At 47.0% G+C, this 27,962-nt stretch overlaps 2 protein-coding genes, 1 long non-coding RNA gene and 2 other non-coding genes across 12 annotated transcripts in view; 2 read left to right on the top strand and 3 right to left on the bottom strand.

Moving 5' to 3' along the window:
• Nucleotides 1–150: 150 nt before the first annotated feature.
• ACP4 (acid phosphatase 4) lies at nt 151–23,798 on the top strand. Its single transcript, XM_053263875.1, has 12 exons — nt 151–363; nt 3,266–3,361; nt 3,658–3,744; nt 6,240–6,377; nt 7,825–7,923; nt 10,173–10,268; nt 10,691–10,823; nt 12,064–12,146; nt 13,241–13,347; nt 15,835–16,004; nt 16,108–16,189; nt 23,129–23,798. The coding sequence occupies exons 1-12, from the start codon at nt 262–264 to the stop codon at nt 23,292–23,294; spliced, it is 1,359 nt and encodes a 452-aa protein (XP_053119850.1). The 5' UTR covers nt 151–261; the 3' UTR covers nt 23,295–23,798.
• On the bottom strand, nt 21,640–27,391 carry LOC128330683 (uncharacterized). 8 transcript variants are annotated; one of them, XR_008310203.1, is made up of 6 exons: nt 27,237–27,391; nt 26,395–26,489; nt 24,195–24,289; nt 23,852–23,906; nt 22,897–22,978; nt 21,640–21,896 (listed from the first exon to the last, which is right to left on the bottom strand). It is a non-coding gene; the product is annotated as an uncharacterized LOC128330683 (long non-coding RNA). The 8 variants fall into 8 exon arrangements; XR_008310202.1 differs by having other exon boundaries at nt 21,640–22,978; XR_008310207.1 differs by having other exon boundaries at nt 21,640–22,978; nt 26,395–26,486; nt 27,237–27,364.
• LOC128332201 (small nucleolar RNA SNORD88) lies at nt 24,002–24,091 on the bottom strand. Its single transcript, XR_008310617.1, has one exon. It is a non-coding gene; the product is annotated as a small nucleolar RNA SNORD88 (small nucleolar RNA).
• Nucleotides 25,337–25,425, bottom strand: LOC128332200 (small nucleolar RNA SNORD88). The gene has a single exon (XR_008310616.1). It is a non-coding gene; the product is annotated as a small nucleolar RNA SNORD88 (small nucleolar RNA).
• Nucleotides 27,275–27,962, top strand: part of LOC128330682 (protein kinase C and casein kinase substrate in neurons protein 2-like) — a 38,898-nt gene continuing 38,210 nt past the window's right edge. The window contains exon 1 of the mRNA XM_053263878.1: nt 27,275–27,465. Within this exon, the coding sequence (XP_053119853.1) occupies nt 27,447–27,465 (19 nt within the window). The 5' untranslated portion in view covers nt 27,275–27,446. The remainder of the gene's footprint in view (nt 27,466–27,962) is intronic.

Here is a 27,962-nt window from a genome sequence, read left to right as displayed (position 1 = left end):
TTGGCGTCGGGCAGGCATGGGTGCGGGCGCGAGCGGGGGGCATGAGTGAGGCCTCCTTGCGCAGGTAGAAATCCCCCCCTTCCCGTTCTCTGCACACTCTTTGTGGTGTGACTGACGCCTGTTAAATCTAACTTGTCAGCAGAGGGGAAGGAGTGATAATTACAGGGTCTGGAGGAGTCCAGGCTATATAACGGGAGAGTTTGCCGCCCCTCCCTCGCCCAAACCACGCTGTCCAACGGGTGCAGCTCACTCAGCATCACCATGAGACTCTCTGCCTTCTTGGTGATCCTTTTGCTTTTCCTCCTCCAGGGCGTTCTGCCTCCCACGGTGGCCCAAGGAAGGACCCTGCGCTTCGTCACGCTGGTACACAGAAGAACAGGGGATGATCAAGCCAGGGCCTGGGGGGGACGCCTGGGCTCGCCAGGGGGAGAAAAGACGAGCAGGCGGCGGCGGCGGCAGGGTTCCTTGGGGAGCATCCGCCGCAAGCCATTGTCCTCCTCGCCCCCGACTCGCTGCAGCCCCCTAAGCCCCACGAGGGCGCGTGGGTGGCGGCAGTGGGGAGTCGCCTCTCGGGGATTTCCCCTTCCTGCAGCCACAGCGCGCGGGGCTCAGCCCGCCACTGCAGGGGTCTGTAGTTGAGCCGCTCCTAAACGACTCTTCCGGGACTCAGAGGGCTGCCGGGCAGGGCTGGGGAAACGGCGGCACACTGGAGAGGATGTCTTGGGTGTGGGGTCCCATGGCGGCTCCCAGGCGGAGGGGCTGAGAGAGCCAGAGCTGCGCCGGGAGTATTGGGTCAGGAGGATACACGCAGGAGTGATGATTGGGTTGGATTCCAACTAATGAGAGTGGCAGAGGCGAGGGCGAAAGGGTCGGCATCCAGACCAAGGTAGTCATGAATAAATCCCATTCAGATTAGTGGAACTTACTTCAGTTAACGTGCCTCATTGATTTCAGTGGTGCAGAGACGTTACCAAGCAGAATGGATGTGACCCACTATATATACCGCGGTCTTTAGAGAGGGCCGCAGTGGTGTGTCTCCGAGTACTCTGGCGCAGAAGCGCGTTATACTCGATTCCTGTTTACTTTTGTTGGGTTGATTGGTTGATTTATTGGACTAGACTGGAGCAGTATGCTGCTGCCCCATTTCAAGGGCTCTCTCCTGGGTAGGATGCCAGCTACTCTATTCTGTTCCATCCTATTCCTGTTTAGGTTGAATGAAAATATATTTCATGATGGAAACTTCCAAAAGTTGTATAGGCTTAGATTTTGTCATACCCGCTGACGAGAAAAATACAAATGGTTTGAAAAACAAGCTTTATGCATATTGTGAAGTGTAGGCAATGGTCCTTCTTTGAGGCGTGTTTCAGATTTAAACAGGGATAATTAAAATGCACTGCTCACTTCGAGATGTATAACTTTTTTTTGTAAAGAAAATTATGATACAGATATATGCAAGTTGAAGTAATGTTTCATTCATATATATATATATATATATATATATATATATATATATGATGCAAGTTGAAGTAATGTCTCCATCTTATATATATTATTTTTAGGGTCGTAACCTTTAATCAGATGCCATCTTAAGTGGCACAGTGGGGAAGTGCTTGACTAACAAGCAGAAGGTTGCTGGCTCAATTCCCCGCTGGTACTATATTAGGCAACAGCAATATAGGAAGATGCTGAAAGGCATCATCTCATACTGCGTGGGAGGAGGCAATGGTAAACCCCTCCTGTATTCTACCAAAGAAAACCACAGGATTCTGGTTTCCAGTCCCGTGCATTGGCATCATTATTGCCATCTTCTGAACCCAGTCCAGTTTATCAATGTCTGTTTTAAAGACATTGGACAGAACTGGATACAGCATTCTAAGTGAGGTTTGACCAGCTCAGTATAGAGTGGAAATATATTTACCTGTACAGAAGATGATTCTGAATTTAAGACCCTCTTAAAAACAGAGGTTAAATATAAGTTGTATAGTCACCTTAAGTGGCGCAGTGGGGAAATGCTTGACTAACAAGCAGAAGGTTGCCGTTTCGAATCCCCGGTGGTATGTTTCCCAGATGATGGGAAACACCTATATCGGGCAGCAGCGATATAGGAAGATGCTGAAAGGCATCATCTCCTACTGCGAGGGAGGTGGCAATGGCAAACCCCTCCTGTATTCTACCAAAGCGCCAGGAGTCAAAATCAACTTGACAGCACAGTTTACCTTACCTATATTCACCTAAAAGGAACAAGACTCGGAATGTAAGAGGACTCCCCAATTGCTGATATCAGATAACTGGGATGGGGCGGGGCGGGGTGGGGTGGGGTGGGGTGGGGGGTGGGAGACTAGTCTTTGATGATGGTAAATAGGGTGTTGCTTTCTTTCTGTGCCATGGCCCAGATCCCCACTACACCCTCCCTTCAGCCAGAAGGGAAGGCCACTCCTAAGATGGCACCACCTGCTGTTACATATACTCTCTTAAAAACAAAGTATGTTTCCTGAACAGTATTGTTTTCTCCATATTTAAATGTGTATAAATTTAACTTATTCGTTATTTGATTCCTAAATTAAGGCAAATTTTATTAACTAAGGTTTTTTCCCCTCATATTTTTATTTTTTAGTATCCTTAATAAAGAGCAATGTACTTGAAACACATTGGGTAAACCTAAAATATTAAGATTTTCTACAGCACCTATAGAGGTTTCCCTTCTCTACCCCCTACCCACCAATGAACTGGTGCAGTGCTCTTGTTTCTGGTTTGTTGCACCCTGGTCCACCAAGGGAAGAGAATGGGAAAGACAAATTGTGGTTGTAAGTTTTATCATCTGTGTGACTACAGGAACTTGGGTAGGGGGACAATTTGAATCAGGGCCACCAGAGGAGGAAAGGTTGGACCTCCCTTCCCCACACCACCACCCCAGTCAAAACTGCCCCTCAGCTGTTTTTACAAAAAGAAAAATTACGTTGGGAATTCCACTCACAGAACTCTAGTGTAACATCTAGGTTGGCTCAGCTCAGCATGACAGAGAAGGGGAGGAAAAAAGAACAGAGGGGGAAAAAGAAATGGATCTAGCTAGACAGCAGAGGAAAATTAACCTGAACGTTAAATTAGTGGGTCTGATTTTGCAGGCTAGGGTTAAAGAGGGGTCTTTGGTCTAGAAAGGCTGGAGACTGCTGATCCTGTGGAAATTAGAGTTGAGAGGAAGCGTCACTGATTCTTCACAAGACCGGACTGTCTTATGGCATATATTTTCTGACTCCTCCTTTCTCAGGTGTATCGTCATGGTGACCGATCCCCGCTGGGCACCTACCCCACAGACCCCCACAAAGCAGCAGTCTGGCCACAGGGTTTCCAGCAGCTTACAGAGGTAGGGCTCTGTGTCTGTGTTGTGTGTGTGTGTGTGTGTGTGTGTGTGTGAGAGAGAGAGAGAGAGAGAGAGAGAGAGAGAGAGAAGCTGTGTCCAACCCTATAATTGGGGTGTGTGTAGGTAGTAAATACAGATCATGTTTCATTCCTTGGGTTAGGTGGATACCTGCTTCTGCTTAAGGTCAGGAGGACACATGGGCAGACCACTGGTGATGCACACACTTTTTGGGAGGGGGAGGGAATGTCATCTATAATAGTTGTTTCTGGCCTCCACAGTTTCCCTCTCCTTTGCTGCAGGTAGGCATCTTGCAACAGAAGGCACTGGGTCGTTTCCTCAGACAAAAATATGCTGGGTTTTTGAGTGCCTCCTACAAACCAGAAGAGGTACGTCCTACTACAACTACTACTGTGAAGATTTATATACTACTTTTCAACTGAAGTGCTCTAAGTGGTTTACATGGGAAAATACATAAATAATAAATAAGATGGTTGCCTGCCTCCAAAGGGCTCACAATCTAAAAAGAAACATAAGATAGACACCAGCAACAACCACTGGAGGGATGCTGTGCTGGGGCTGGATAGAGACAGTTGCTCTCCTCCTGCTTGATATAGTAGAATCCCCGCTTGAAAAGGTGCCTTTTTGCTCTGCAGGAGGTATAGACCTCATTTAGCTCTGATCTTTCCCTATAAACTTGTGTGAATCTGTCTCTTGTATTCTCTTCTAATTATCCTCAGAACCTACCTTTTCCATAAAAACTACCCCTAGTCCTCCTGCTCTACTGTAATTAAGTTTTAGGTACTTCTAACTGCAATAATTGGAAATTCATATCCTGTTTACCTCTGCTTCCATTTCCCTTCCCTTCCTTTGTTGCCACCCCAGTTTTGAATTATAGATCATAAACCCCTTGAAGCAGCATCCTGCCCTACTGAACTTTGTAAAGTGTCGGCAAATAGATGAAATAATCATCTCATTCACAATCTGTGGAATCACACTCCATTTATGTAAATGCATCCATCTGCCTCCCTTGTTTAGTTTCTGAAAATGTAGGTAAGACCAAACAGAGGTGCAGAGAGATTAACCAGAGTTCTTATTTGTTCCTTCTGCTGAAGTGCGGCTCTTGAATTCCTCTTCTTTGTTTTTGCTGCTTCCCAGAGGCCACCATGGATAGGTCTATTCTAGAGCACAGAGGTCTATCGACAGATATTATTCATGATAGTTCAATGAAACCTCCATGTTCAAAGAAAGCATATCTCGGAGTACCAGAGGCAGGAGGGTTGCTCCAGGGTATGGAATGAAGACCTGTTTCAGTCAGATTGGCCATGGCTTCAGTTACATTGGCAGCCACCCTCAACTGCATTTCAATGTTTAAAAAAGAGCAAAGAGCATTGGGAGAGCCAGCCACAGATCTCTTGTGTAATGGGGAAGGATTATAGCTCAGTGGAAGAGAATCTGCTTTGCATGCAGAAGGTTCCAGGTTCAGTTGCTGGCATCTCCAGCAGAGCTGAGAAATATGCATCTGAAACCATGGAGACCCACTGCTAGTCAGTGTAGACAGTACTAAGCGAGATGGACGAATGGTCTGACTCTGCATAAGGCAGCTTCCTATGAGCAAACCTGTAGCTTGGCTCTCAGTCTTATCTTATTACAGGTGAAACTCGGAAAATTAGAATATCGTGCAAAAGTCCATTAATTTCAGTAATGCAAACTAAAAGGTGAAACTGATATATGAGACAGACGCATTACATGCAAAGCGAGATAAGTCAAGCCTTAATTTGTTATAATTGTGATGATCATGGCGTACAGCTCATGAAAACCCCAAATCCACAATCCCAGAAAATTAGAATATTACATGGAACCAAGAAGACAAGGATTGTAGAATAGAACAATATTGGACCTCTGAAAAGTATACAGTGTACTGTGCTTGATTGGCCAGTAAACTCTCCTGACCTGACCCCATAGAGAATCTATGGGGCATTGCCAAGAGAAGGATGAGAGACATGAGACCAAACAATGCAGAAGAGCTGAAGGCCGCTAATGAAGCATCCTGGTCTCCCATAACACCTCATCAGTGCCACAGGCTGATAGCATCCATGCCACGCCGCATCGAGGCAGTAATTGCTGCAAAAGGGGCCCAAACCAAGTACTGAATACATATGCATGCTTATACTTTTCAGAGGTCCGATAGGTAAAGGTAAAGTGTGCTGTCAAGTCGATTTTGACTCCTGGCACCCAAGAATTGTTCCCTTTGCTAAGCAGGGTCCACCCTGGTTTGCATTTGAATGGGAGACTACATGGGAGCACTGTAAGACATCCCTTAGGGCAGGGTTTCTCAACGTTGGGTCCCCAGATGTTATTGGACTTCAACTCCCATAATCCCCAGCCCCAATGGCCTTTGGTCAGGGATTATGGGAGTTGAAATCCAATTACATCTGGGGACCCACATGTTGAGATTCCCTGCCTTAGGGGATGGGGCCGCTCCGGGAAGAGCAGAAGGTTACAGGAAGTCCCCTCCTTGGCAGCATCTCCAAGATAGGGCTGGGAGAGACTCCTGCCTTCAACCTTGGAGAAGCCGCTGCCAGTCTGTGTAGACAATATTGAGTTAGATGGACCAATGGTCTGTCTCAGTTAAAAGCAGCTTCCTATGTTCCTGTGAGCTGAGTCACCCTCTCTCTGTGTCCCAATCTCTTGAACGCACCAGGAACCACAGAGGAGTCCTTATTGACCTTAGTTTAGTTGCCTTTAAATACCTGCTAGCGAGGCTCATACCAGAATTGGGCCTGGGTTTCCCAGCTGGCTCGGGCTGCAAACATCAAAGCTTTTGTTTCATCTCCGTGTGGCCTGCACATAGTAGCACATTACACGGTTATGCTCATTTCAGATATACATCCGCAGCACCGATTATGATCGCACCATAATGAGCGCCCAAGCCAACCTGATGGGGCTATATCCAACCTCAGACCCTGAGATTTGCTGGAGACCAGTCCCCATCCACACAGTGCCTACTAAGTATGACAAGGTGGGTGAACAGAAGCCAGTTGTCCTGCAGTTTCTGGGAGAACAACAGTGCTCCGTTGACAGGACTATCTCTTGACTCTGATTGCCTCATGTCACATCTTGCATGGAACCAGGTTCTAACTGATATTATTATTTGTTTGTTTGTTTGTTTGTTTGTGTTTGCTTATTTATTTATTCAATTTCTATACCACCCTTCCAAAAATGGCTCAGGGCGGTTTACACAGAGAAATAATAAATAAATAAGATGGATCCCTGTCCAAAGAGGGCTCACAATCGAAAAGGAAACATAAGATACACACCAGTAACAGTCACTGAGCTGTTGGTGACTCACCAGGAGATCTTGGAGTCGTGGTGGACAGCCCATTGAAAGTGACATCTCAGTGTGTGGCAGCTGTGAAAAAGGCTAATTCCATGCTAGGAATCATTAGGAAGGGGACTGGAAATAAAAATGCTAATATTATAATGCCCTTATACAAATCTATGGTACAGCCACATCTAGAGTACTGTGTACAGCTTTGGTCACCGTATCTTAAGAAGGATATTGTAGAACTGGAAAAGGTGCAGAAGAGGGCAATCAAAATGATCGGGGGCCTGGAGCACCTTCCTTATGAGGCTAGGCTACAGCATCTGGGGCTCTTTACCTTGGAAAAGAGGCGACTAAGGGGAGACATGATCGAAGTGTATAAAATTATGCATGGAGTGGAGAGGGTAGACAGAGAGAAATTTTTCTCCCTCTCACATACACAATACTAGAACCAGGGGTCACCCCATGAAACTGAAGGTTGGGAAATTTAGGACCAACAAGAGGAAGTACTTAGGAAGCGCATAATTAATCTATGGAATTCTTTGCCATGGGATGTGGTGATGGCCACCAGCTTGGATGGCTTTAAAAAGGCTAAGACAGATGCATGGTGGACAGACAGGTCTATCAATGGCTACTAGATGACTGTGGGCCATCTCTAGCTTCAGAAGCACGATGCCTCTCAATACCAGTTGCAGGGCAGCAACAGCAGGAGAGAGGGCATGCACATACCTATTGCCTGTGGGCTCCCCAGAAGCATCTGGTGGGCCACTGTGTGAAACAGGATGCTGGACTAGATGGGCCTTGGGTCTGATTCAACAGGACTCTTCTTATGAAATATAAAAAGCCAAGAGATGGCGTAAGAGTATGGCTAAGTCCCATGACAAATCTGGCCAAGTACGCTATAGAGTCTACCTGCAGACTTATGCGGGATGACAACAAAGATATGACACTGGAATCCTGATTGTGTAGGAACTAATTGATGCTTCAAACAAAAACCCAGTTTAATCTGAATTTAACTTTTAAAAGGGTTATACCCAGTACTCTGACAGTGAAGTGCAGCCTAGTGGTTTAGGCTTGTGGTGGCGGCGGGGAGGGTCTGGTTTCTCTGGTAGTCAGATTCTGCCTATTTTCCTGCATCCCACAGCTGCTGAAGCCACCAACCCGGACCTGCCTACGATACCAGCAACTGATGGAAGAGACTATTACTCTGCCAAGCTATCAGGCTAAAATGAAAGCCTGGAAGGTACCAGAGGAACAGGGGGGAAGGGGAAAGAAAGGTTCTCAAGGCAGGGTTCCTTCCAGGGGCACAGGGAGCTTTCCAGGGCCAGGGGGCAATGTCTGATTGGCGGCTTCCTCCCCGCCCCCTGGTTTTCTTTTACATGTGCAAAGCACATGCGTGCCCCAAGCCACACCCCCTGTGTCTGACATCAGATGCAGGGGGGCAGGGGCAGTACAGAGAGCAGGGCTGTCACAGCCCCACATAGTTTCATCTCCTAATTTCCCCTGTCAGCGGTTGTTGGAATCACTGAAAGGGAGCTCATTTCTCTGGAAAGGAGTTCCCTTTCAGCAATTCCAACAACCGGTGACAGGGGAAATTAGGAAATGAAACTATGTGGGGCTGTGACAGCCCTATTCTCTGCACTAGCCCTGCCCCCTTGCATCTGACATGAGATGCAGGGAGGGGCCAATGCCAGGTGGCGGGGAAGCAGAGTCCGTCCCTCCCCAGCCAGCATGAAATGCTGTCTGGAGAGGAGAGGGGTGTGCCTCGTGCTTCTAGCCAGCAAGCGCTTTGCTCGCCAGCTGGGTGTGGGAGAGGGCAAGGACACCCTGGCCGAGGGGGAGCCTTGGGGGGGCACCAGACCCTTGGGGCCTGGGGACAATTGTCCCCCCCTTGTTCAATGGTCACTACGTCCCTGCTTTCCCATCCAATTCCTAGAAATTAGGTGGACATTTCAGAGCAGGAAAGGAACTAATGCGGCCCAAATTCACCCCTCTTCCTGTTGCAGGAAAATAAACATTTAGGGAGGGTGGGGAAGCTTGTCATCTACCCTTGTGTCCAGTGTCCAGCAAGTCAATAGCAGTTTTATGCCACTTTTAAATCCAGGGAGGAGCTGGTCTTGTGGTAGCAAGGGTCTGCCCTGGTTTGCATTTGAATGGGATACTACATGTGAGCTCTGTAAGATATTCCCCTTAGGGCAGTGGTTCCCAAACTGGGAGCCTGCAGGTGTTGCTGAACTACAACTCCCACTAGCCCCAGCTATTATTTATTGTGGCTGGGACTGATGGGAGTGGTAGTTCAGTAACATCTGGAGGTGCACAGTTTGGGAACCACTGCCCTAAGGGGATGGGCTACTCTGAGAAGAGCATCTGAGGCTCCAAGTTCCCTCCCTGACATCTCCAGATAGGGCTGGGAGACACCCTACCTACAACCTTGGAGAAGACCCTGCCAATCTGTGTAGACAGTACTGAGCTAGATGGACCAATGGTTTGACTCGGTATAAGGGAACTTTGTATGTTCCTACATTAAGTTTCATGGCTTCCCCCAAGGAATTTTGGGGATTGCAATTCAGAGAAGGTGCTGAGACTTCTCTCAGAGGTGCCTAATCTCATCACAGAACTACAGTTTCTAATTTAATGACCATTAAACTAATTTGCCTGTGGTATATGTAGGATCTTAGAGCTCATTATATCTTATCTCATCCATGATAGATGTGTAGGACAATTTCCATCATTTGCTTAAGACAACCCGTTGAATATCTGAAGCCTTTGGACAAGGCTACCTTAGGCTCAGGTGAGCCATTTTCCAGTATGCTGTGGTTGCCATCAAAGAGACCATTTCCATGTGGTGAGAACTTCCCCTCACAACAGCATTGTCTCTAATCAGCCTCTCATGTAGGCTGCTCAAATTGTGTGGTACTACCCAATGGCACACCAGGGAAATGATTTGGCTAGCAAGCCAGAGGTTGCCAGTTCGAATCCTCACTGCTGTGTTTCCTGAAACACCTATATTGGACAGCAATGATATAGCGAGGTGGATGCTGAAAGGCATCATCTCATACTGCGTGGGAGGAGGCAATGGTAAACCCCTCCTGTATTCTACCAAATACAACCACAGGGTTCTGTGGTCACCAGGAGTCGACACCAACTCAACAGCACACTTTACTTTCCCTTACCCATACTGGCACTGAATCTCCCAGGGGGGCAGTAGCGCTGGTGTGGGTACTTATGTTTGATCCATTGACCCCAAGAGAAACCACTCAGCTGTTATGGTTACAAACTGGAGTCTTTACCATGTGGAGGTTTTGTCAGCAACTACACTGTACTGGTAACATTTGGGCCTAGCTGCCCAGTGTTATGCATGTTTACATGGAAGTTATTCATGCTGCATTCAGTGAAGCTTACTCCCTGGCAAATATGCATAGGATTAAATCTAGATTTAGGCTTTTCCAGTCTGAACAACCCAGTTCCTCCCTCTCCCTCCCTCCCTCCCAGGGCTTCATTACAGAGATGGCAAACTATACTGGACTAAAACCAGAGCAGCTGACCCTCAGAAGCCTTTGGCGGATACATGACTCCCTCTTTTGCCAGGTAAGGGCATTGCATTGCATTGCATTGCATTGCATTGCATTGCATTGCATCTCCTCTCTCTCTCTCTCTCTCACACACACTCACACTCACACTCACACACACACACACACACACACACACACCCGCTCTCCGCAGCTAGCTTTAAAAGGGGCTTAGACAAATTAATGGAGGACAAATCTATGAATGGCTACTAGTTTTGAAGGCTACCTCCAGACTCAGAGGCAGGATGCCTCTGAATAACTATTGCAGGGGAGCAACAGCAGGAGAGACAGCATGCCTTTATCTCTTCTGTGGGCTTTCCAGAGTTATCTGGTGGGCCACTGTGGGAAACAGGATGCTGACCCAGCTGGGCTGTTCTGATGTTCGCTCCCACATCAACAGTGGATGATTTGCCTTGCACCAACCTCTCATTTTCTTCACAGAAAACCCACAACCTGAGTTTGCCGAGCTGGGCCACCCCACAAGTAATGAGGACGCTTTCGGAGATGGAAGCTTTTAATGTTGAAGCCCATGTGGGAATGCATGCTGGCCAGGAGAAGGCCCGCTTTACTGGAGGTAAATTTCTAAATGTAACCCGGCTTATTGTTAATAGCCATAGGTCATCACAATGCAGCACAAAACCGATAATGCTACATAACAAAATACAAATAAAATGTTCATATAAAAAACAGAATCATTTGAACTTAATGGTGGAAAGAGGACAAGCTAAAGAGCTGCAAATCATCAATTTGTTAGCCCCCCATAAGAAATTTTTCTCTGGGTGACTAGTGTACTGCAGTGGCTAGATTGTTGGGCTTAAAGTGCAGAGACTTGGGTTCAGATCCACACGTGTGTGCAAAGCTCACTGAGTGACTTTGGGTCAGTCACCATCTCTCAACCCCACGTTCCTCAGAATTGTTGGGGAAGTGAAAATAACTGTTTATGCTACCTTGTACTCCCTGGGGGAAAAGGTGGAAATTGTATTTATTTTATGCAACATTGCTAGGCTAGTGTTTGCCAAAGACCTAAAGTGGTCTACAGCATAAACACAGGCAATAACGTATGAAATTGTGCAATAAAGACAACACAAACAAGATCAGACACAGGTCAGGCTTTAAAAAATTAACTTCCTAAATAAAATTGTAAAGCAGAGTACTTAAAGCAGATGATCAAGAGGTACACTGGACTAAACAAATTTAAGTCAATTTTTACAAGCTATTTTAGCAAATAGCAACACACAAAACTATTCTTAAGTTACAGGTTGTCTTGATCAGGCAACAGGAAGCAAACCTTAGAATCTCAAGGTAACGACCAGACCCCATGTTCCTTTTGGATGCATTTCTTAAAAGTCATGACAAGGAGATTCTGCTCATTTCAGGTGGTGAAATGTGCTACTTGGTGGCACCTTCATGTGGCAGGAGCTGGTATTGAACCTTCCATAGGAAACCTTAGGATTTAATGGTTTGTGGCTTCTTAAATATCAGTTCCCACGCATTTTCTTTCCACGGCTGCAGCTATGCTTTCTGATGCAACACAGAACTCGCTGTGCCTCCCCTCAAACACACCCCATTTAGGAGCTGCCAGTTTTGTCTCTGTCCATGAGTCTGTTATGCTTTTGCTTTTTTCATTTTTTGTTTGGTTAATGAATTCCCTTGTATTTCTTACTGCATCTGGAATAATGATAACATCTCATGTTCATTGCCCTCTAGAATTGCTTGCTATAGTTCTTCAGAATTGCCACAAAAGGTATGTAGGTGATCAAAAGAATGATCATTTTTGTGCATGCCAAAGGAGCTATAATTCTCTCTCTTTGCAGGGCTGCTGCTGGGTGCTATCCTGAGCAACTTCTCCAAAGTTGTGTGCAGAGATCTGCCCCTAAAGATGATCATGTATTCGGCTGTAAGTCCTCTCAGTTTAGAATACCAGGGCAAGGAGGAGGCAGTCAAAGGTGTCTAGGGATCTGCCTGTGTGGAACAGGATCTTCCCCACAACACTCAGTGCTTCAGCTGAACCCATGAAAAGAACCATGGGAATAATAGTTTTTGAGAGTGCTGAAAATTCTGAGAACCCTCACTGAACTTCAGCTATAAATCAGCAGCTGCAAAGATGGGAAATGGGAGTGGGATTGATAGTGGAACCAGGGCTGGATTAAGCTAGTGTGGGGCCTGTAGCATATGTTATAAAAGGGCCCTAAATTTTAGGAAATGCACATAAATATTAAAATATAAATTATTTACTTGCATAGTAAAGTAATTCAATTTTTTCATTTGCTATATTTTGGAGTATGGGAGACCAAGCCACACTTACTACAACAACCGTGAACATTTATATACTGTTTTTCAATCAAAATTCTCAACGTGGTTTACACAGAAAAATAAAGAGTGGATAGATGCTTCTCTGTCTCCAAAGGGCTCACACTCTAAAAAGAAAGATGTGGTAGGCACCAGCAACAGGCACTGGACAGATGCTGTGCTGGGCCTTCTCTTAAAAGGCACATTTAGCAGAAAAGGGATATTTATTGGAAGCCAGGCGTGCGGGGCCCTTGAAAATGCGGGGCCCGTAGCTAATGCTACATTTGCTACTACGTTAATCCACCATAGAGTGGAATATAGGAAGCTACCTTACAAGTCAGACCAGTGGTCCATTTAGCTCAATACTGTCCACACTGACTGGCAGCTGCTCTCCAGGGTTTCAGGCAGAAGTCTTTCCCAGCCCTACCTGGAGATGCTGCCAGGGATTGAATCTGGGACCTTCTGCGTGCACAGCAGATGCTCCCCCATTGAGCTACAAGCCCATCCCCCATGGAGAGGTGCTGGAGTGCAGGAAGCAGAACCAAGTAATAGCATCCAGTCTGCCCAGCTTAGTATCACGCACAGGATCAAATCCTCAGGATGAGAGGTGAACCTGATATTGGTGGAGGTGGAGTTGAGGGGGACCATATAATGTGATTTTACATACACCCTGAATAAATTATTTCTGCTCATCCAACTTAGCACGACAGCACCTTAATTGCTCTCCAAGGAGCCCTGGGCGTCTACAATGGTCAACCACCGCCATATGCTGCCTGTCACGGATTCGAGTTCTACCAAGAAAGCAATAAGTATGTCTAATTAATTATAGGGGTGTGTTTTTGATGGGGGTTGGATATTCTCTGCAAAGATCATTCATTTACCACACAGACATTTTAGATGCAGGCAAGATCAGAAGGATTCTGTAACAGAATAGAACATAGGGTGGTGACTCAGCATCCTATCAATTTTCATGTTTATTTAGGTATTAGCAAGCAAATTTTCCATCCCTCAAAGCTGCAAGGATCAGCTCAGAAGTACATGTATTATGCAGGGAATTCTTAAGCCACAAAAGGGCTTCAGTGTCCATAGCATAGCTCTCTGTTTCTTCCTATAACTGGCAATAGAATAAATTATGTAAAATAGATGCATTTGCACAGGCCACAGAACTGAAGTTTACTTCTCTCCAAAAGCACAGATTACACACAGCCTCTGCTTACGTCCGTCTTGGGGCTTAGCTACTTTTTATATTTTATCTTATTTATTTATTAAATTTATACCTCGCCCAAACTTACGTCTCTGGGCGGCTGGGCATCTCTGGGAGTTTTTAGTTGCCTGCCCATCCCCAGTTAACTCTCAGCCTACCTTTTCTCACAGTAGCTCTCCTAGGCCAGGCAGTGCACCAGTCTGGGTGCTCTGTCTTAGCCAGCTACTGGCATCCTTGCAGCAGAAAATCCATCCAGAGTGACCTATCAGCAGATCTAGCTGCTGACTCATGAAGCCACAACACAGCACCTTTATGGAGGGAAGCAGTATCTGGAAGCAAAGCACAAAGGATCTGAGGTGAAGCTGAAGTGGGTCCCTAGCTCTTGATTTGACATGAGCAGCTAGATCAGGAACACGGCTTCCCTCTCCCCTGTGTGCACAAGTTTCCCAGGGATTTTATTTCTAACTTAGATCAGAAAGAAACCAAGATAAATAAGAATAGGCATGCTATTGCTTCACATAGACCTAGATGTGTAACCCAATTCAAACCTTGGGCTGGTTTGGATAAAGCCACAGTTAAACCTGGTTCTGTACAACATCCCTGAGGCTCAGGTGCATGTGCTCCCTCTGCACTCTACTTTCATGCGTCTACTTCCAATTTAGGTTTCAATCAATTAAATTTCAAGATTGGTTATGAGATGTGAACCGACTGATCTGCTTAACTGAAATAAACTGCAATCTGTGTTGGAGATGGAGTTCCTAATGACCACCAGGGGCATTGGGAGTAGAGATAGTGAGTCAGGGTCTCCCTAACTGTTCTACCTGTCTCTACTCTATTACCCCGACCTGACTCTTCTGCACTGCCTGTGCTGAGTCACAATCCTTCCTTTCGGTCTAGAGAGAAGATGGAAACATCTCTATCTCTCTCCTTATGTAGTCCTTTAGATTAGGTTTAGGTCTTTCCTATCCAAGTGTATTTAACCAATAAATATCTAGTACTTAGTTCTATAAGGATCTCCATGTGTTTTCTCTAAATAGCTGCAATATCCAAACCATCCTTGGCTACACCTACTCTGTAACTGGAGCATGTGCTCATTCCTTAGTGCTCTGCTGTTTTACCTATTGAGAGTAAAAATTAACTACCTCTAACAATCTGTATGCAAGGTCTGAAGTTATTTTGAGTAAATAGGTTAGAATAAAGAGGCACCAGTCACTTCAGACATCACAACCAATCTTTGTTTGTTCTAGCCAAAACTGAAAGTAGACTTCTGTGAGGAATATGTTCTCCTGAGCCTCAGGGTTGTTGGCTGGGACCAGGCTTAATCATGTTTCTGCATTATGTCTGAACCAGTCCCTTGAATTCCCAAATAGTTGCTTAGAATAAAGAATGGTTGATCTGGATGTAACAATCAATTTTGGTTTCTTTCTAAACTAGAAGTAGAATTCCTGGAAGGCTTGTGAAGGGTGGCGGTGGAAAATGTGTGTTCCCAAGGCTTGGAAACCAGGTTTAAACTGTGATTCTGTGTGACATCTGAACCAGCCCCGAATAAGTACCTTGTTTACATAGCCTTGCACTCCAAAACAAGCTTTTGGCTACTCCATATGATACATCTGCATGGCCAAAGGCTATCCTTCTCGAGAGGCACATGGACTCTCCAGCTCACACAATGGTTTTCACACAACATACTTTTACTTATGGCCCCGAGAGATGTTTGGGAATAAGGAACTCCTACTACCAGGAGCCTGTCCTTGCAAGGCACCATGTCTGGCCCCACACCTCATTTTTGCACCTGTCACTCAGGTGTTCTCCCCCATGCCAACAAACATCTAAATGGAATAAAGAACTCCTCAGGCACAAAAGATTGAAACTGGTTACTTGATGGTCTAGTGGGTGGCCCAAGTTAGCTTAGGGATTTTAAAAAAAACTGGGTGTTTTTTTAAAAATCCCTAAGCTAACTTGGGCCACCCACTAGACCATCAAGTAATCAGTTTCGATCTTTTGTGCCTGAGGAACTATTTTGATAGGATTTGAGGGGCTGAAGATCAGCCCAGAGAAGCATCCCCTCCTGAGCTCTCAGTTTCTCTCTTTCCAGTTCAGTCAGTGTTGCGATGTTCTACCAGAATGGAAGCAGCCACCGTGCCCACACACTAGCCCTGCCTGGCTGCCCCACACCCTGCCCCCTACCGCTCTTCATTCACCTCACCCGTGCAGTGGTCCCACAGGACTGGGATGCTGAGTGCCAAAACCCTCAGCGGGGCACAGGTAAGAATAGCATCTTTCCCTCCCGCCCTTAGCTCCGCCATTCTTTTTGCAAGAGTTGGTCGAGTGAGCCCTATCTTACTCTGCCCCTCTCTTCGGTTTTCAGGGCGCACCGTGACAGCTCTGGCTGTGGCAGTGGGTCTGCTGAGCACAGCATTAATTGGAGTGGGCATCTTGTACTGCAGAAGGTGATGAGAAGATGAGTTTATGGCAACATATTCATACACTGGAATAAAGACGGACGGTTGCCTGTGTTTCCTGGGAAGGGGGTGTGGTCTGGGTGAGTTAGAGGAAGCGATACTAGGTAGGTTCTTTTTTTAGTCCAGAATTCACTTATAGCAGCTCATAACAGAATGATACATTGGCACTTACCTGAAAGGTCATTCTCCTCAGAGGTGGGAAGTGTATCCTGAAAGTGGGTCGATCCCTCCACTTGCTCAGAGACAGGGCCAACCCATAAGAGTTTGCTCACGTCATCCCATGGGAGGGGTCTACCTCCTGGACACCAGTTGTGAGCTCTTGTCAGCTTGCACTCAGGTGCAGAGGGAAAAAAAACACTACAGAACAAATAACAGGAACAGCATAACAACTAACAAGAACACAATCTGAGGAAGGAAAAACCCTCAGAAATGCGACTTAGGACTATCACATCACCTCAGGGGAGATGGTCCACCCGGAAATGAAACTGCCCAAAAGTACAAGACAAGAGGAGTTCCCAGACAACATGCGGGTGGGGAGGATACACTTCAATTTCTGAGGAGAATGACCTTCCAGGTAAGTGCCAATATATCATTCTCCCTCAGAAGGGAAGTGTATCCTGAAAGTGGGACCTGCCAAAGCCCCTGACCCTGAGTGGGTGGGCCACGAAGCTGCTTCTTAGGTAGGCACCACTTGCTGCAGTACGTGGTGTCCAACGGAGGCTTCTGCAGAGGCCTGTTGCTGGATCTTGTAGTGCCTGATAAACGTGGATAAGGAAGACCGCATAGCAGCCCTACAGATGTCCGCAACGGGTGTCAAAGTGGAGAAGGCAGCCGAGGCAGTGGCACTCCTGGTTGAGTGGGCCAGAACTCCTTTTGGAGGAGAAAGACCTTGGGAAGAACAGGCAAGGTTAATGCACTGGAAAATCCATCATGCTAAGGTGGCATTAGACACCTTCTATCTAGTCCCTAGACAAAACAAAGAAAGACTCGGAATGCCAGACTTCCCCGGTGTGATGCAAGTACACCCAGATTGCTCTATGTACATCCAGTTTATGCCAAGTCTTCTCCTTGGGGGAAGACAGTCAGGGACAGAAAGAAGGCAACATGAGCTCCTAGGCTCTCTGAAAGAGAGAATTTACTTTGAGAATGAAAGTAGGATCCGTCCTATGCAGCACATAATCGAGATATACAAGGCAGAGCTCCTTTCGCATGGGCAGCACCCCCAGCTCTGACACACGGCGTGCATTGGTGATTGATATCAAGACAGAAACCTTGTATGTCAGAAATCTCAGGGAAATTGTACAAATGGACAAAATTGTACAATTGTACAAATGGACTCAAAAGGAGCCTTGGTGAGGGCTGTCAACATCAAATTGAGGTCCCAAGTAGGGAACTGATCAGTAGTCCCTCTAATTTTTTTCATCTCTGTGCAGAATGAGTTTTGTTCTGGGTGGCAGTATCAAGGCAGTGTGCGCGCACCTTCATTCAGAATGGGGCCTTCCTGATTCAACCTGAGCAGGATCGAAAGTGAACTGAGCAGACATCCAGAAACTTGTGAGCGCACACATGCCTTAGAGGGAGCAGTGGAACTGATATACAGTGGGTGGGTGGAGATTGGCGACTCCACGCAAGAAGCTCTTGATGTTGTAAACTTCCCAGAGACATGAGTGTGGGGCATTATTAAAATATGTTAAATAAAATAAAATAAATAAATGTGTGGGTGAGATTCCAGGCCCAAAGACTCGTGGCAATTTAACACAGACAAAATGGCAGCCACCTGGCACTTCAGGGTATTGGGTCGAAGGCCCCTACTCAAGCCCTTTTGCAGAAAGAGCAATATGTGAGAAACAGATGCAGAAAGGGGAGAGAAAGCCTGAGTTTTACAGCAGGCTGCAAACACCCTCCAGGTAGCTTGATAAACCTTTTAGTGGATGGTTTTCGAGAGGTCAACAGTACTTCTGGAGCATAACAGCAGGTCTTTAGGAAATCCCACTCAACTTCCAGACATAGAGCCTCGTTCACTCCAGTTCCAGATGAAATGACCTTGGCTGAGGAGATGGGAGTCTGACCTCAGGTCTAGGGGAGATTCCCAGGACAGTTCCATCTGGTCTGAGAACCATGGGCAGCAGCAGGGCCAATGTGGGGCCACTAGGATAACTTCTATGTGGAGAGCCTGGATCCTGCAAATAACCTGAAGCAGAATGGCCATAGGAGGACACACATAAAATAGGCCTGAGGACCAAGGGCTTTGTGAAATGTTACATTTCTCTTGGCCCAGGTCATAAGGAGGACTGCCTCCATCAAGGCTCTGGAACTTGTGCCGCCCTGGTGATTGATGTGTGCCTTGGCGGTGGCATTGTCTGTCCTGATTAGTATATGTTGGTGATGTACTATAAGAAGGAACTCCTCGAGGGCCAGGCAGATTGCCTGACACTCCAGCCAATTTATACTCTTGTTTTTTTGGTCTCGGACCACATACCCTGAGCTATGAGATGAAGGCAGTGGACTCCCCACTCCATCAGGCTGGTGTCGGTATTCACTTGGAGGCACTGGAAGGAAATTAGTCCCCTGGGTGGCAGCGGGAGATGTCTACCACATGAGGGAGGCAATCACTGTCTTGAGAAGGAATTTTTGACTGGATCTCTCCATTATCTTGGCTGCCAGGGAAGGAGAGCCCATTGAAGAGGGCGGGCAAGAAATTGTGCCCAGGGAACCAACCTTGTGGTTGAAATCGTGGACCCTTGTAGCTGACTCAGCCACAGGAAGCTTGCCCTCAGATGGTGTTGTAGGACCCAACAGGCCTGAACTATCTTCTGCCTTTGAGAAGTGGGAAGTGCCACTGTCCTCTTAGCCATGTTTATAATGGCCCCAGGATGCAATATCTTGGTCTGAGGAACCAGTGAGCTCTTCTGGAAGTTGATTATGAACCCATGGTTCTGTAGGAAGAGCAAAGTGTCCTGGACGTCCCTGAGGCTCTTTGGATGGGAATGGGATCTGATCAGGATGTCGTCCAAATTTGGATGGAGGTGAACCCCCCACCTTGTCCTTGTGTGCCACCAGTGCTACCAGGAGCTTGGTGAACGCCCACAAGGCAGTCGAAAGACCCAAGGGCCCAATATTGGTAATGAGCCCCATCATACGTGAAGCCAGAATGGCCCTCATTCTTTTGGGGATGATGAACAGGATCAAATATACCCCATCACTGTTCCAAGTTGGGCACCAGTTTGACTGCCCGTATCTGGAAAAAATATAGGCTATTCAGTGAGAGATGTGAGATTTTGCTTTGTCCTCTGTAGGGATTTGGGCGAGGGGAGGAATCTGAGGTGGGGAAGGGACCTGAGTTCCAGGGAGTACCCCTGAGAAACTGTCTGAAGAACCCAGGCAACCGTGGTTGTCTGGCGCCAGGCTTGGACAACATTCTGCAACCCCAAGTCATTGGGTGTTAAGATTTTGCTGCTTGGGGGCATTATTTTGAGGGTTTCTGTTGTCACGAAACGAGAAGTGGGACTTAGACCAGGATGTTCGGTCCTGCCTGTGCTGCCATGGATGAAAGGAAGGCTGGGGCTCCTGAAAGGAGCGGGAAATGTTTTACCCGCTCTGTGTTCTGCTTTGAAGGAGGAAGATGGCATGGTCTTTTTCTTGTCCTTCATTTCTACAAGGACCAGTTCCAGAGCCTAACCAAACAGTCAGCTTGGTCTGACTGAACAGTCAGTCACCTTGGAAGGCTGATTGAGGCGTGACTTTTGCTCTACCCTCCAGTTTGGCCTCATCCTTCGATAGCTCCCTCTTTTCCCTATCAGAAGCTGAGTCCTCTCGCTCCAGGTCCTGTTCTGACTCCTGTGTAGGAGTAATGGGGAACGTGGATTTTGGAGAAGAGGCATGTTCAGAGCCATTGGGGGAAACATCCAGGCTTTCCCTGGGCCTCTTAGAGGAAGGACACCGCTTAGTGTTAGTGGCCTTATCAGGCACAGCCCGAAGTCTGCCAATGGGCATTTTGAGGAGCATTTCTCCCCCCACCACTGGAGCCAGAGCACAGACTCACTGTGTATTGGGCCTCCTGCTGGGCAGCAGGGATTGTGGTCAGCACCCTTGGGTGGTTTGAGGCAGCCACCCCAGAGGGCAGGCCACGCATCCCCACCCCTTGCTTGCCTCCACAGCTGCCAGGGTGCTCTGGCTGGCTGGGCCTTTTCCAGGTGCTGCTCCTTTTCCAGAGGCCTTGTGGAGGGATCGGCCCCTGCAGGCATGGAGGGAGTCTTCATGGCTTCAGTCACTCCCAGCCAGGGAATCTTCGGAGAGGGAAGGAGAAACCTCCCTCTCACACATGCAGTCATGTGCTTGCAACTGCAGCAAATGTAGCTTTCTCCCAAGAGGCCCAAGACATGGCCTTCTCCATGGAGAGACTGAACAAACAGTCCCTTCTCTGTCTCCCCCTGACTCATGGCTAATCCACACAAGACACTGAGCTGCTGGAACTGGAGTCCAGGAGGTAGAACTCTCCCATGGGATGCTGTGAGCAAACTCTTGCTGGTTGGCCCTATCTCTGAGCAAGTGGAGGGATCTACCCAATTTCAGGATACACTTCCCCTCTGAGGGAGAAAGTTCACTCCACAGAGTTAATTGGTAATGGCAAACAACTATCAGGAAAGGGGTTGAACATAAAATATTTCAGCAATGCTACATCAGACTATAGTACACCCATATATGTGCAGTTCAGCTCAGTGAATCACCTCAATGCCATGCTGGTCCACTTCTCAGGGCCAGTCAAGTCAAATCTTGTGTTCATAGCAGGGTTGCACAAAATCAGTCCTCCAGCAGATTTAGGCCACAACTCTCATCTCTGGCTATTGACCTATGTAGCTGGGGATGATGGGAGTTGTAGTCCAAAAACAACAGAAAGGCCAAAGTTGTGGAGCCCCAACACATAGCTATAGGCCATTCCAGTGAAACACTGGCTCTGTCTAATAAGGGTAGGGAAAACAGAGGAATATAGTATAATATTAGACCAACAGTTAGCAGCTACCTCATTTAAAATTCTACTGAGTGCTGCACTACCTGTGCACCAGCACAGGTATGTACTTCGGGCACTCCCATACAGCTGTGGGCTACCTGTGCAAGCATGGAATCCACACTGACAAAAAGCACTGTATAGCTGTTTTTACAAAAGCATCTAGTCCTCTTGCTGGCCAAGGTCTTGAAAATACAGGCAGGATCCAGAATGCATTTTGAAAGTGATTTGGGGTCCTAGAGGTAGATTCGTGTGATCTCTTAGGCTCAAACTCAAGCTTCCTAATCCCTAGGCCTTGTGGCTGCAATACCCTGAATCTCTGCTGTTACTTGGCTATCTAGCCCTAGGATCCACTTAGTTATTTGCCAAGAAATGTCCAAATGCAACTGGAACAAAGTAAAATAAATATAAGAAATAAGAAGTTAGCCATGTGTCAAGTTCCCACCACTTTTAACATTTTATTTGCAGTGATAGTGAACAGAACAAAGCAGCTTTGTTCAGAGAGCTTACAGTCCAAATTTGTATATTCCCTGAGGAAGAGAAAATTTAACTGGCAGCAAACAATGCAAAACCAGTGGATTTCGTGGTCATCCATGAAAGCCTTTGGAAATCATAGATGCTCCTACAGAAGTGACTCCATCCACTTGAAAATCCACAGTGCTGGTCTCAGTGAAGAGTGAACAGTCAGCTCTGTTGAGACCAAGTCAAAATATGTGGTATGCATTAGACTCCTAGGGCTTCTGCTTATTCCTGGCCAAAAGACTAGATACTATCATAAACCAAGGTTGGATACAAATGAGCTATAAAAAATGTTAGCTAACTACATCTTGAGGGCTCCAGCACCTCCGTTAGTCATAGTCCTATCCTAGCCGAACATCTCCACTGCATGAGTTTGGTCAGAAATGATGTATTCTCCAAGACCTCTAGGCAGCAAAATATGCTGTTGGCCCAATGAGATCCAAACCCAGGGAACTGGGGAGAGAGTATTTACTACTGAAGGCAGAATATTTAAGGTGCTAATAAAGGCACACTCTTCTCCACTCCCTGGTGCAGGGGTTCCCAACAAGGGTTACTAGTACCCCGCCTTAAGCGTACTTGAAGGGCTCCCAGGGGGCACTCAGAGCCTTCCTACTTCCCTTTGCTGTAGCCTCAGCAATGTGTCTTCTGCAGAAGGGGAAGGAGGAGGTTGAAGACCCTCCTCTTCTGCTCTTGATTGGCTGGCTACATGCTGAAGCTCAGCATATCCCTCCCCGCAGCCTGACAGGCAGGCTTCAGAAAATTAGTACTGGTATACCCACTGAAATTAATAGGTGCAGTAAGCTTGTCCTGTTAATTTCAGTGTGAATACTCACAAGGAACTTAGTTCAGATAGAAGACCAGTGACTGGAGTAGTCTGTGTCATATTTAGAGAGAGAGAGTGTGAGTGTGTGTGTGTGTATGTACAGAAGCACAAACTCATCACTATGGGGTGTCTGAGCTGAAGGTTTGTGACCTTCACTTGTTTTAAAAAGTCTGCCCAGGAGAAGCAAACATTGCCAGGTCAGGAGAAGAGCTGCAAAAAGAGTGGTTGGTGCTGGTTACCCTCTTCTCCATCCATAAAGGCCCCCTTTCACACCACTAGTGTCATTATTGGTTGCAGTAGTCCTCTTTTGGCCACTGATTGCATATCCTTCCCAAGCTGGTGTTATACCTGGGAGCCAGAAACAGCAACAAGTTGCATCTTCCCATTCAGCAACACTACTGAAGTCTTGAATGCTCCAGTATCAAATCACCTGTAGAGAAAGCAAACCTGATTAGCAAGGCAAACAGTTGCTCCTCTCCCTTCCAGTACATGAGCCAACATTGCCTCTAGCACGACACCATCACAATGACCTTCCTATCATTTGGACACTAACAATATTCATTTTGCGTCTTTGCTACAGACATATCCTTTTTAAAAACTGTAACTCATCATCAAGTTGGAACTCATCAATGCCGCACTTTTCAGCAGACGTAGCTGAGATCTGGACACAAAGGTGGAATGAAGAGATTCACCACCAGTCGAAGTTTCATCTGGTACAGCAGACCAGCATCACAACTGTATGCTAGTGCCTGTTTCATAGATCTCTCACCACAATACATCATAATGCGGCCTACCACGACTGCCTCTAGTAAGAGCCACCACTGTGAAAAGGGCAACTTTATTTGGACTAGCTACAATCAACTTGCTAATGTGTGTGAACAGTACTCCAATGCAGTTTAAGAAACAGCTTTGGGAGGTGTGTGCACTAAACCCTTTCCCTGCTTGCTGTTTTTCCCAATCAAAATCCTCCACATGTGCCTTTTCCACCCACAGGATTCTAGATATGCATTTACTTTGCAAATAGCATCTGGAACCCAGCTGGGGTTGGGGGAGTCTAATGGAGAAAAGGTTAAATGCCTTCACCCACTCTAAATTCCCAATTCCTCAGCTCTTTAAAAAAACAACATATCTGGGACACTGACATGTGATCGCTTGTTAAGGTATAGTTGGTCCCCTATGTATTACCATGTAGTCAGTCCCCATGTTTCAATACAGGTTAATTTTAATAGCAATAAAGTATAGTTCTTCATGCTTCCAAAAGCTGTTCAGGAACACACAATAGACATTTCTTCCACATACTCACCAAAGAAGAGGAAAGTCAAGGTTTGCTGCATGGCGTCTGTCAATCCACCCATACCCTGTAAGACGATGGGAGAGTTTTAGTACTTGGAATCCATGCTTCTGATCCCCTTCAACACACAAGGTGCTGCATGATCAAGTATTCCCTTATCTAGAGCCCCTCAGTCTCCTGGAGTGTCAAGTCCCCAGGAGGCACCGAAATCATCATGGTGATCAGAGCCCAGTGCTGACATCATTGGGAGGCTTCTTTTCCCATCATGGACATTGCTATGAGTAACACCTTACGAACTTTCTCCAACGTCACTTAAACTCCCCCATCTGTCACCCACTGCCAGCCAGCCCCTCACCTTAGTCCAAAGATGACCTGATGAATTCAACATTATGGCCAAGTCTTCATCCTGGGAATAACACTGGAGCCATGTGCCCAAGTGCTGGACTCCACCTACCAAGTATAAAACCACCTTCATTAGCGGCTGAAAGCAAATGAAGCTCTCCCCTATTTCCAAAAGCTAGGAACACAGGAAGCTGCCACATACCAAGTCAGACCATTGGGCCATCAGGCTGGCAGGCTACACAGGCTGGCAGTGGCTTCTCCAAGGTTGCAGGAAGGAATCTCTCTCAGCCCTATCCTGGAAATGCCAGGGAGGGAACTTGGAACCTAGATGCTCTTCCCAGAGCAACTCCATCCTCTGAGGGGAATATCTTACAGTGCACTGGTCTTGTGGTAGCAAGCATGAGTTGTCCCCATAGCTAAGCAGGGTCTGCCCTGGTTGCATATGAATGGGAGACGATGTGTGAGCACTGCAAGATATTCCCTTCAAGGGATGAAGCTGCTCTGGGAAGAGCAGAAGGTTCCAAGTTCCCTCCCTGGCTTCTCCAAGACAGGGCTGAGAGATTCCTGCCTGCAACCTTAGAGAAGCCGCTGCCAGTCTGTGAAGACAATACTGAGCTAGATAGACCAATGGTCTGACTCAGTATATGGCAGTTTCCTATGTTCATTCATATGCAACCAGGGTGGACCCTGCAAATGTTAGGGGACAAGTCATGCTATCACAAGACCAGCTCCCCTATGGAACTGCAGCACAGAAAGTTCACACTCACCCCCACCCATACATTCAGAACTCAATTAGTTTGGGGCTAGGAAGGCAAAGAGGTTTTTATCTCCTTCTACAACTTCCCAACCCAGCATGAGGACCCAGCTTTCAGGGATGCATGTTAATGCTGCACCATCATCCCATTGTATTCTTAAATTAATCTGCTCTGAAACTTCTAATCCCCAGGTAAAATGTCTCTATAAGGATGCATTGAAAGAAAAGGAAGATGACTGCTCTTTAACCATCCTGTTTGCAAGTCTAACCAGGGTGTGTGAGTGAGAGAGCGAGAGCACATGCACACAGAGGAGAATGCTAGCATTACTCTCCTACTGCTGGGACCCTATTTAGGATCAAGCTTAGCCCCTCACTTCAGCCTCCCAGCCTGGGCAGGGATTCTTCTCCTCAGTCCCCATGCTGTCAAGGACATGGGGGGCACAGTCATCGTCAGAGAAATCTGAGCCCAGTGCTGACATCATTGGAGGAACCCTGTTGCCATGGCTTGCCATCCACACACAGCAAAATGGGAAGAGAAGCGAAGAATGGAAGACTATGATCCCACTTTATTAAGAGCTTCGAAGCCTCACTTCGGGTTACTCCACTGCATCCCTCATCTCCCTAAAGCAACGGCTTTCAGACTTTCAATCTTTAGGGAATCTTTCCATATCGTATTTCCTGAGGAACCCGTGTACAGCAGAAGCATTTTTGCACTGTTTAACAATAGGAGCAACTGAAAGGTTTCCCCCTAGATTAGGCTACTCAAATGAATAAAGCTTGGGAGAAAGCCAGGAGTGGATTTCTGCATGAAGGGACTGAGCAGTCAGTTCCAGAACTGGGAAAAAAAATTCCTGGGCTGAACATCTGCTCAGAGGTGCCCTGTTCTTACACATTCAGAATTAAGGCATATCCACTTATTTTTGCACTGGACTCCAGTAGGTAGTAAAACTTGAAGTAGATCATGCAAGTCCCATTGCCATTTTAAGACAAACAATCCACACATGACAAATTCATGGAGGACAAGTCTATCAGTGGCTACTAGTCTTTATGGCCAGAGGCTACTGCCAGGTAGAGAGTATAATGCCCATGAACACCAGTTCAGGGGAAGAATGGCAGGAGAGGGGGCATGCCTTCACCTCCTGGTTGTGGGCTTCTGAGAGGCATCTGGTGGGCCACTGTGACAGGATGCAGGACTAGACAGGCTTTGGGCCTGATACAGTAGGGCTCTTGTGTTTTATGACCAGGACCTTATGGTCACCCTGCATGAAATGCAATACACATCTCAAGACACCCCCCAAATACATGCAGCTGCATACTGGAAAGGAAGATGAGGAGCACCATCTTGAAATTATTTTTATCTATAAAGATTGGCTTGCCTACCTTTACTGATTTCCTCACTGAGGAACCCCCCACCCCCGGGTTTCAGAGAATATAATTTGATATTGGAAAACAGACTTACCTAGCATGCCAAGCTCAGAGAATCATGGAGGTCTCAAATGGGTGCTCCATTGTGTTGAGAGCGAGGAAGGTGAGCAGGAAAGTGTGCTGGTACTGCTGCAGAAAGAAGCAACCAACAGAATAAGTTCTCTGGTCTTTAGCTCTCATCTCCCAGGCCCCTCCACACCAACCCATCTCCTCCTGCCTCTTGCTACCCTCCACGTGCACCCCCAACTCTATCCTTGGGTCCATCTTTACTTATCCCAGCCTCCACTTTTCCCCAAACGCCACCAAGTAATCCCTTAGTCACGTTTCCTCGCTCGCTCTCTCCCTCGACAAACCTCATCTGCTCGAAGACCCACATAACACCCACCCCCAAGAAGCCAGTCCTTTCTTACTTCACGGTCCCCACCTCGTGCAAAAGTGACTGCCGTTCCTCTTCGGCACAATTCCTCTCCTCTGCTGTTACATCCTAGCACCTCACCACCCTCCGACCTTCAGACTCGGCACCCAGCCGGCGCCTCTGCAGCTCTCCCCGACATACCACCCTGGTACCAAGGATCACTTATTCACCCAGCACCCCCGGCTTTTGCCCACCGACCGTCCTCTCCAAAACCCTCCGCGCAATTTATTCCGCCCTAATGTGCCACTTGCCCCCGCACCCGATTCCTGCACACAGCAGATAAAAATTCAACAGGTACAGCTTTCCACTTCGTTTCCATGTTAGAGAAACTTCACCGGTTAAATTCGTCTCTGTCGCATAGCTATTAATGGCACCGGAGTCCTTCCAGGAAAAAGAAGGCAGGGTAACCGGTTGCATTCTAGCCTCAGGGCCTCGTCGCTGCATTTTACGCCAGCACCCACCTCTTCCACGCCGCCATTTGAAACAGAGAGAAAACGGAGCTGCACGTGGACCTTTTATGCTCTTCTTCCTGGCTCCGCCCACACCTTCCGGCCGGAACGATTTGCGATTTATCGCTGGAAGGAATCAGCATTCACCCACTTTCATGCCGAGTGGTTTGCGCGTGTGCATAATGAAGGAACGGGGAGGCCGAGGTATATGCGCTGGTGCGCATGCGTCAGGGGAACCGAGGTAAGGAAGGTGGCCCTGAGAACAGGGTCATCATCAATTCTGTTTTCTTTCCACTTTTCTCTCCCCATAGTCCCCCTTCCAGGTCGCGTTTGAGCAAATAGACCCGGAAGGGAAGCGATGGGGAAGAGGTGGGGAAAGGGAAAGAGAGGAGTGCCTTTAAACATGTACAGAGGAATCATAGGGTGTTTTTATTTCTTATGCATGCGTTTGCTTTTTTTATTTTCCTTATGAGAACTTACAACCTTCCTGTTCAATACAGAATTCTCAGGATGAAGAGAAATGAATAAAACAATCGAACACAACAATGAAACCATCAAAAGGGCAGAGAGATACACAGCAGCCCATGGAAACTCCTCATCTCTTTATTATGTAATGGGTGAATTTATGAAGGCAAGATCTGTCACTGTTTATAAGTTATGATGGTTATGTGGAACCTCCCATGTTCAGAGGGAATATACCTCTGAGGACCAGTTGCTGGAGGAAGCAACAGCAGGGGA

The sequence above is a fragment of the Hemicordylus capensis genome, chromosome 6, assembly GCF_027244095.1.
Source record: "Hemicordylus capensis ecotype Gifberg chromosome 6, rHemCap1.1.pri, whole genome shotgun sequence".
In the NCBI taxonomy this organism is placed as follows: domain Eukaryota; kingdom Metazoa; phylum Chordata; class Lepidosauria; order Squamata; family Cordylidae; genus Hemicordylus; species Hemicordylus capensis.
Note: the sequence above shows the minus strand (reverse complement) of the source record. Positions and strands in the feature narration are given on the sequence as shown.

Coding starts and splice junctions, on each gene's coding strand:
- ACP4 (XM_053263875.1), top strand. CDS start 262: ATGAGACTCTCTGCCTTCTTGGTGATCCTTTTGCTTTTCCTCCTCCAG. Junction 3,362..3,657: donor GTTTCCAGCAGCTTACAGAG/GTAGGGCTCTGT, acceptor CCTTTGCTGCAG/GTAGGCATCTTGCAACAGAA. Junction 3,745..6,239: donor CCTCCTACAAACCAGAAGAG/GTACGTCCTACT, acceptor TGCTCATTTCAG/ATATACATCCGCAGCACCGA.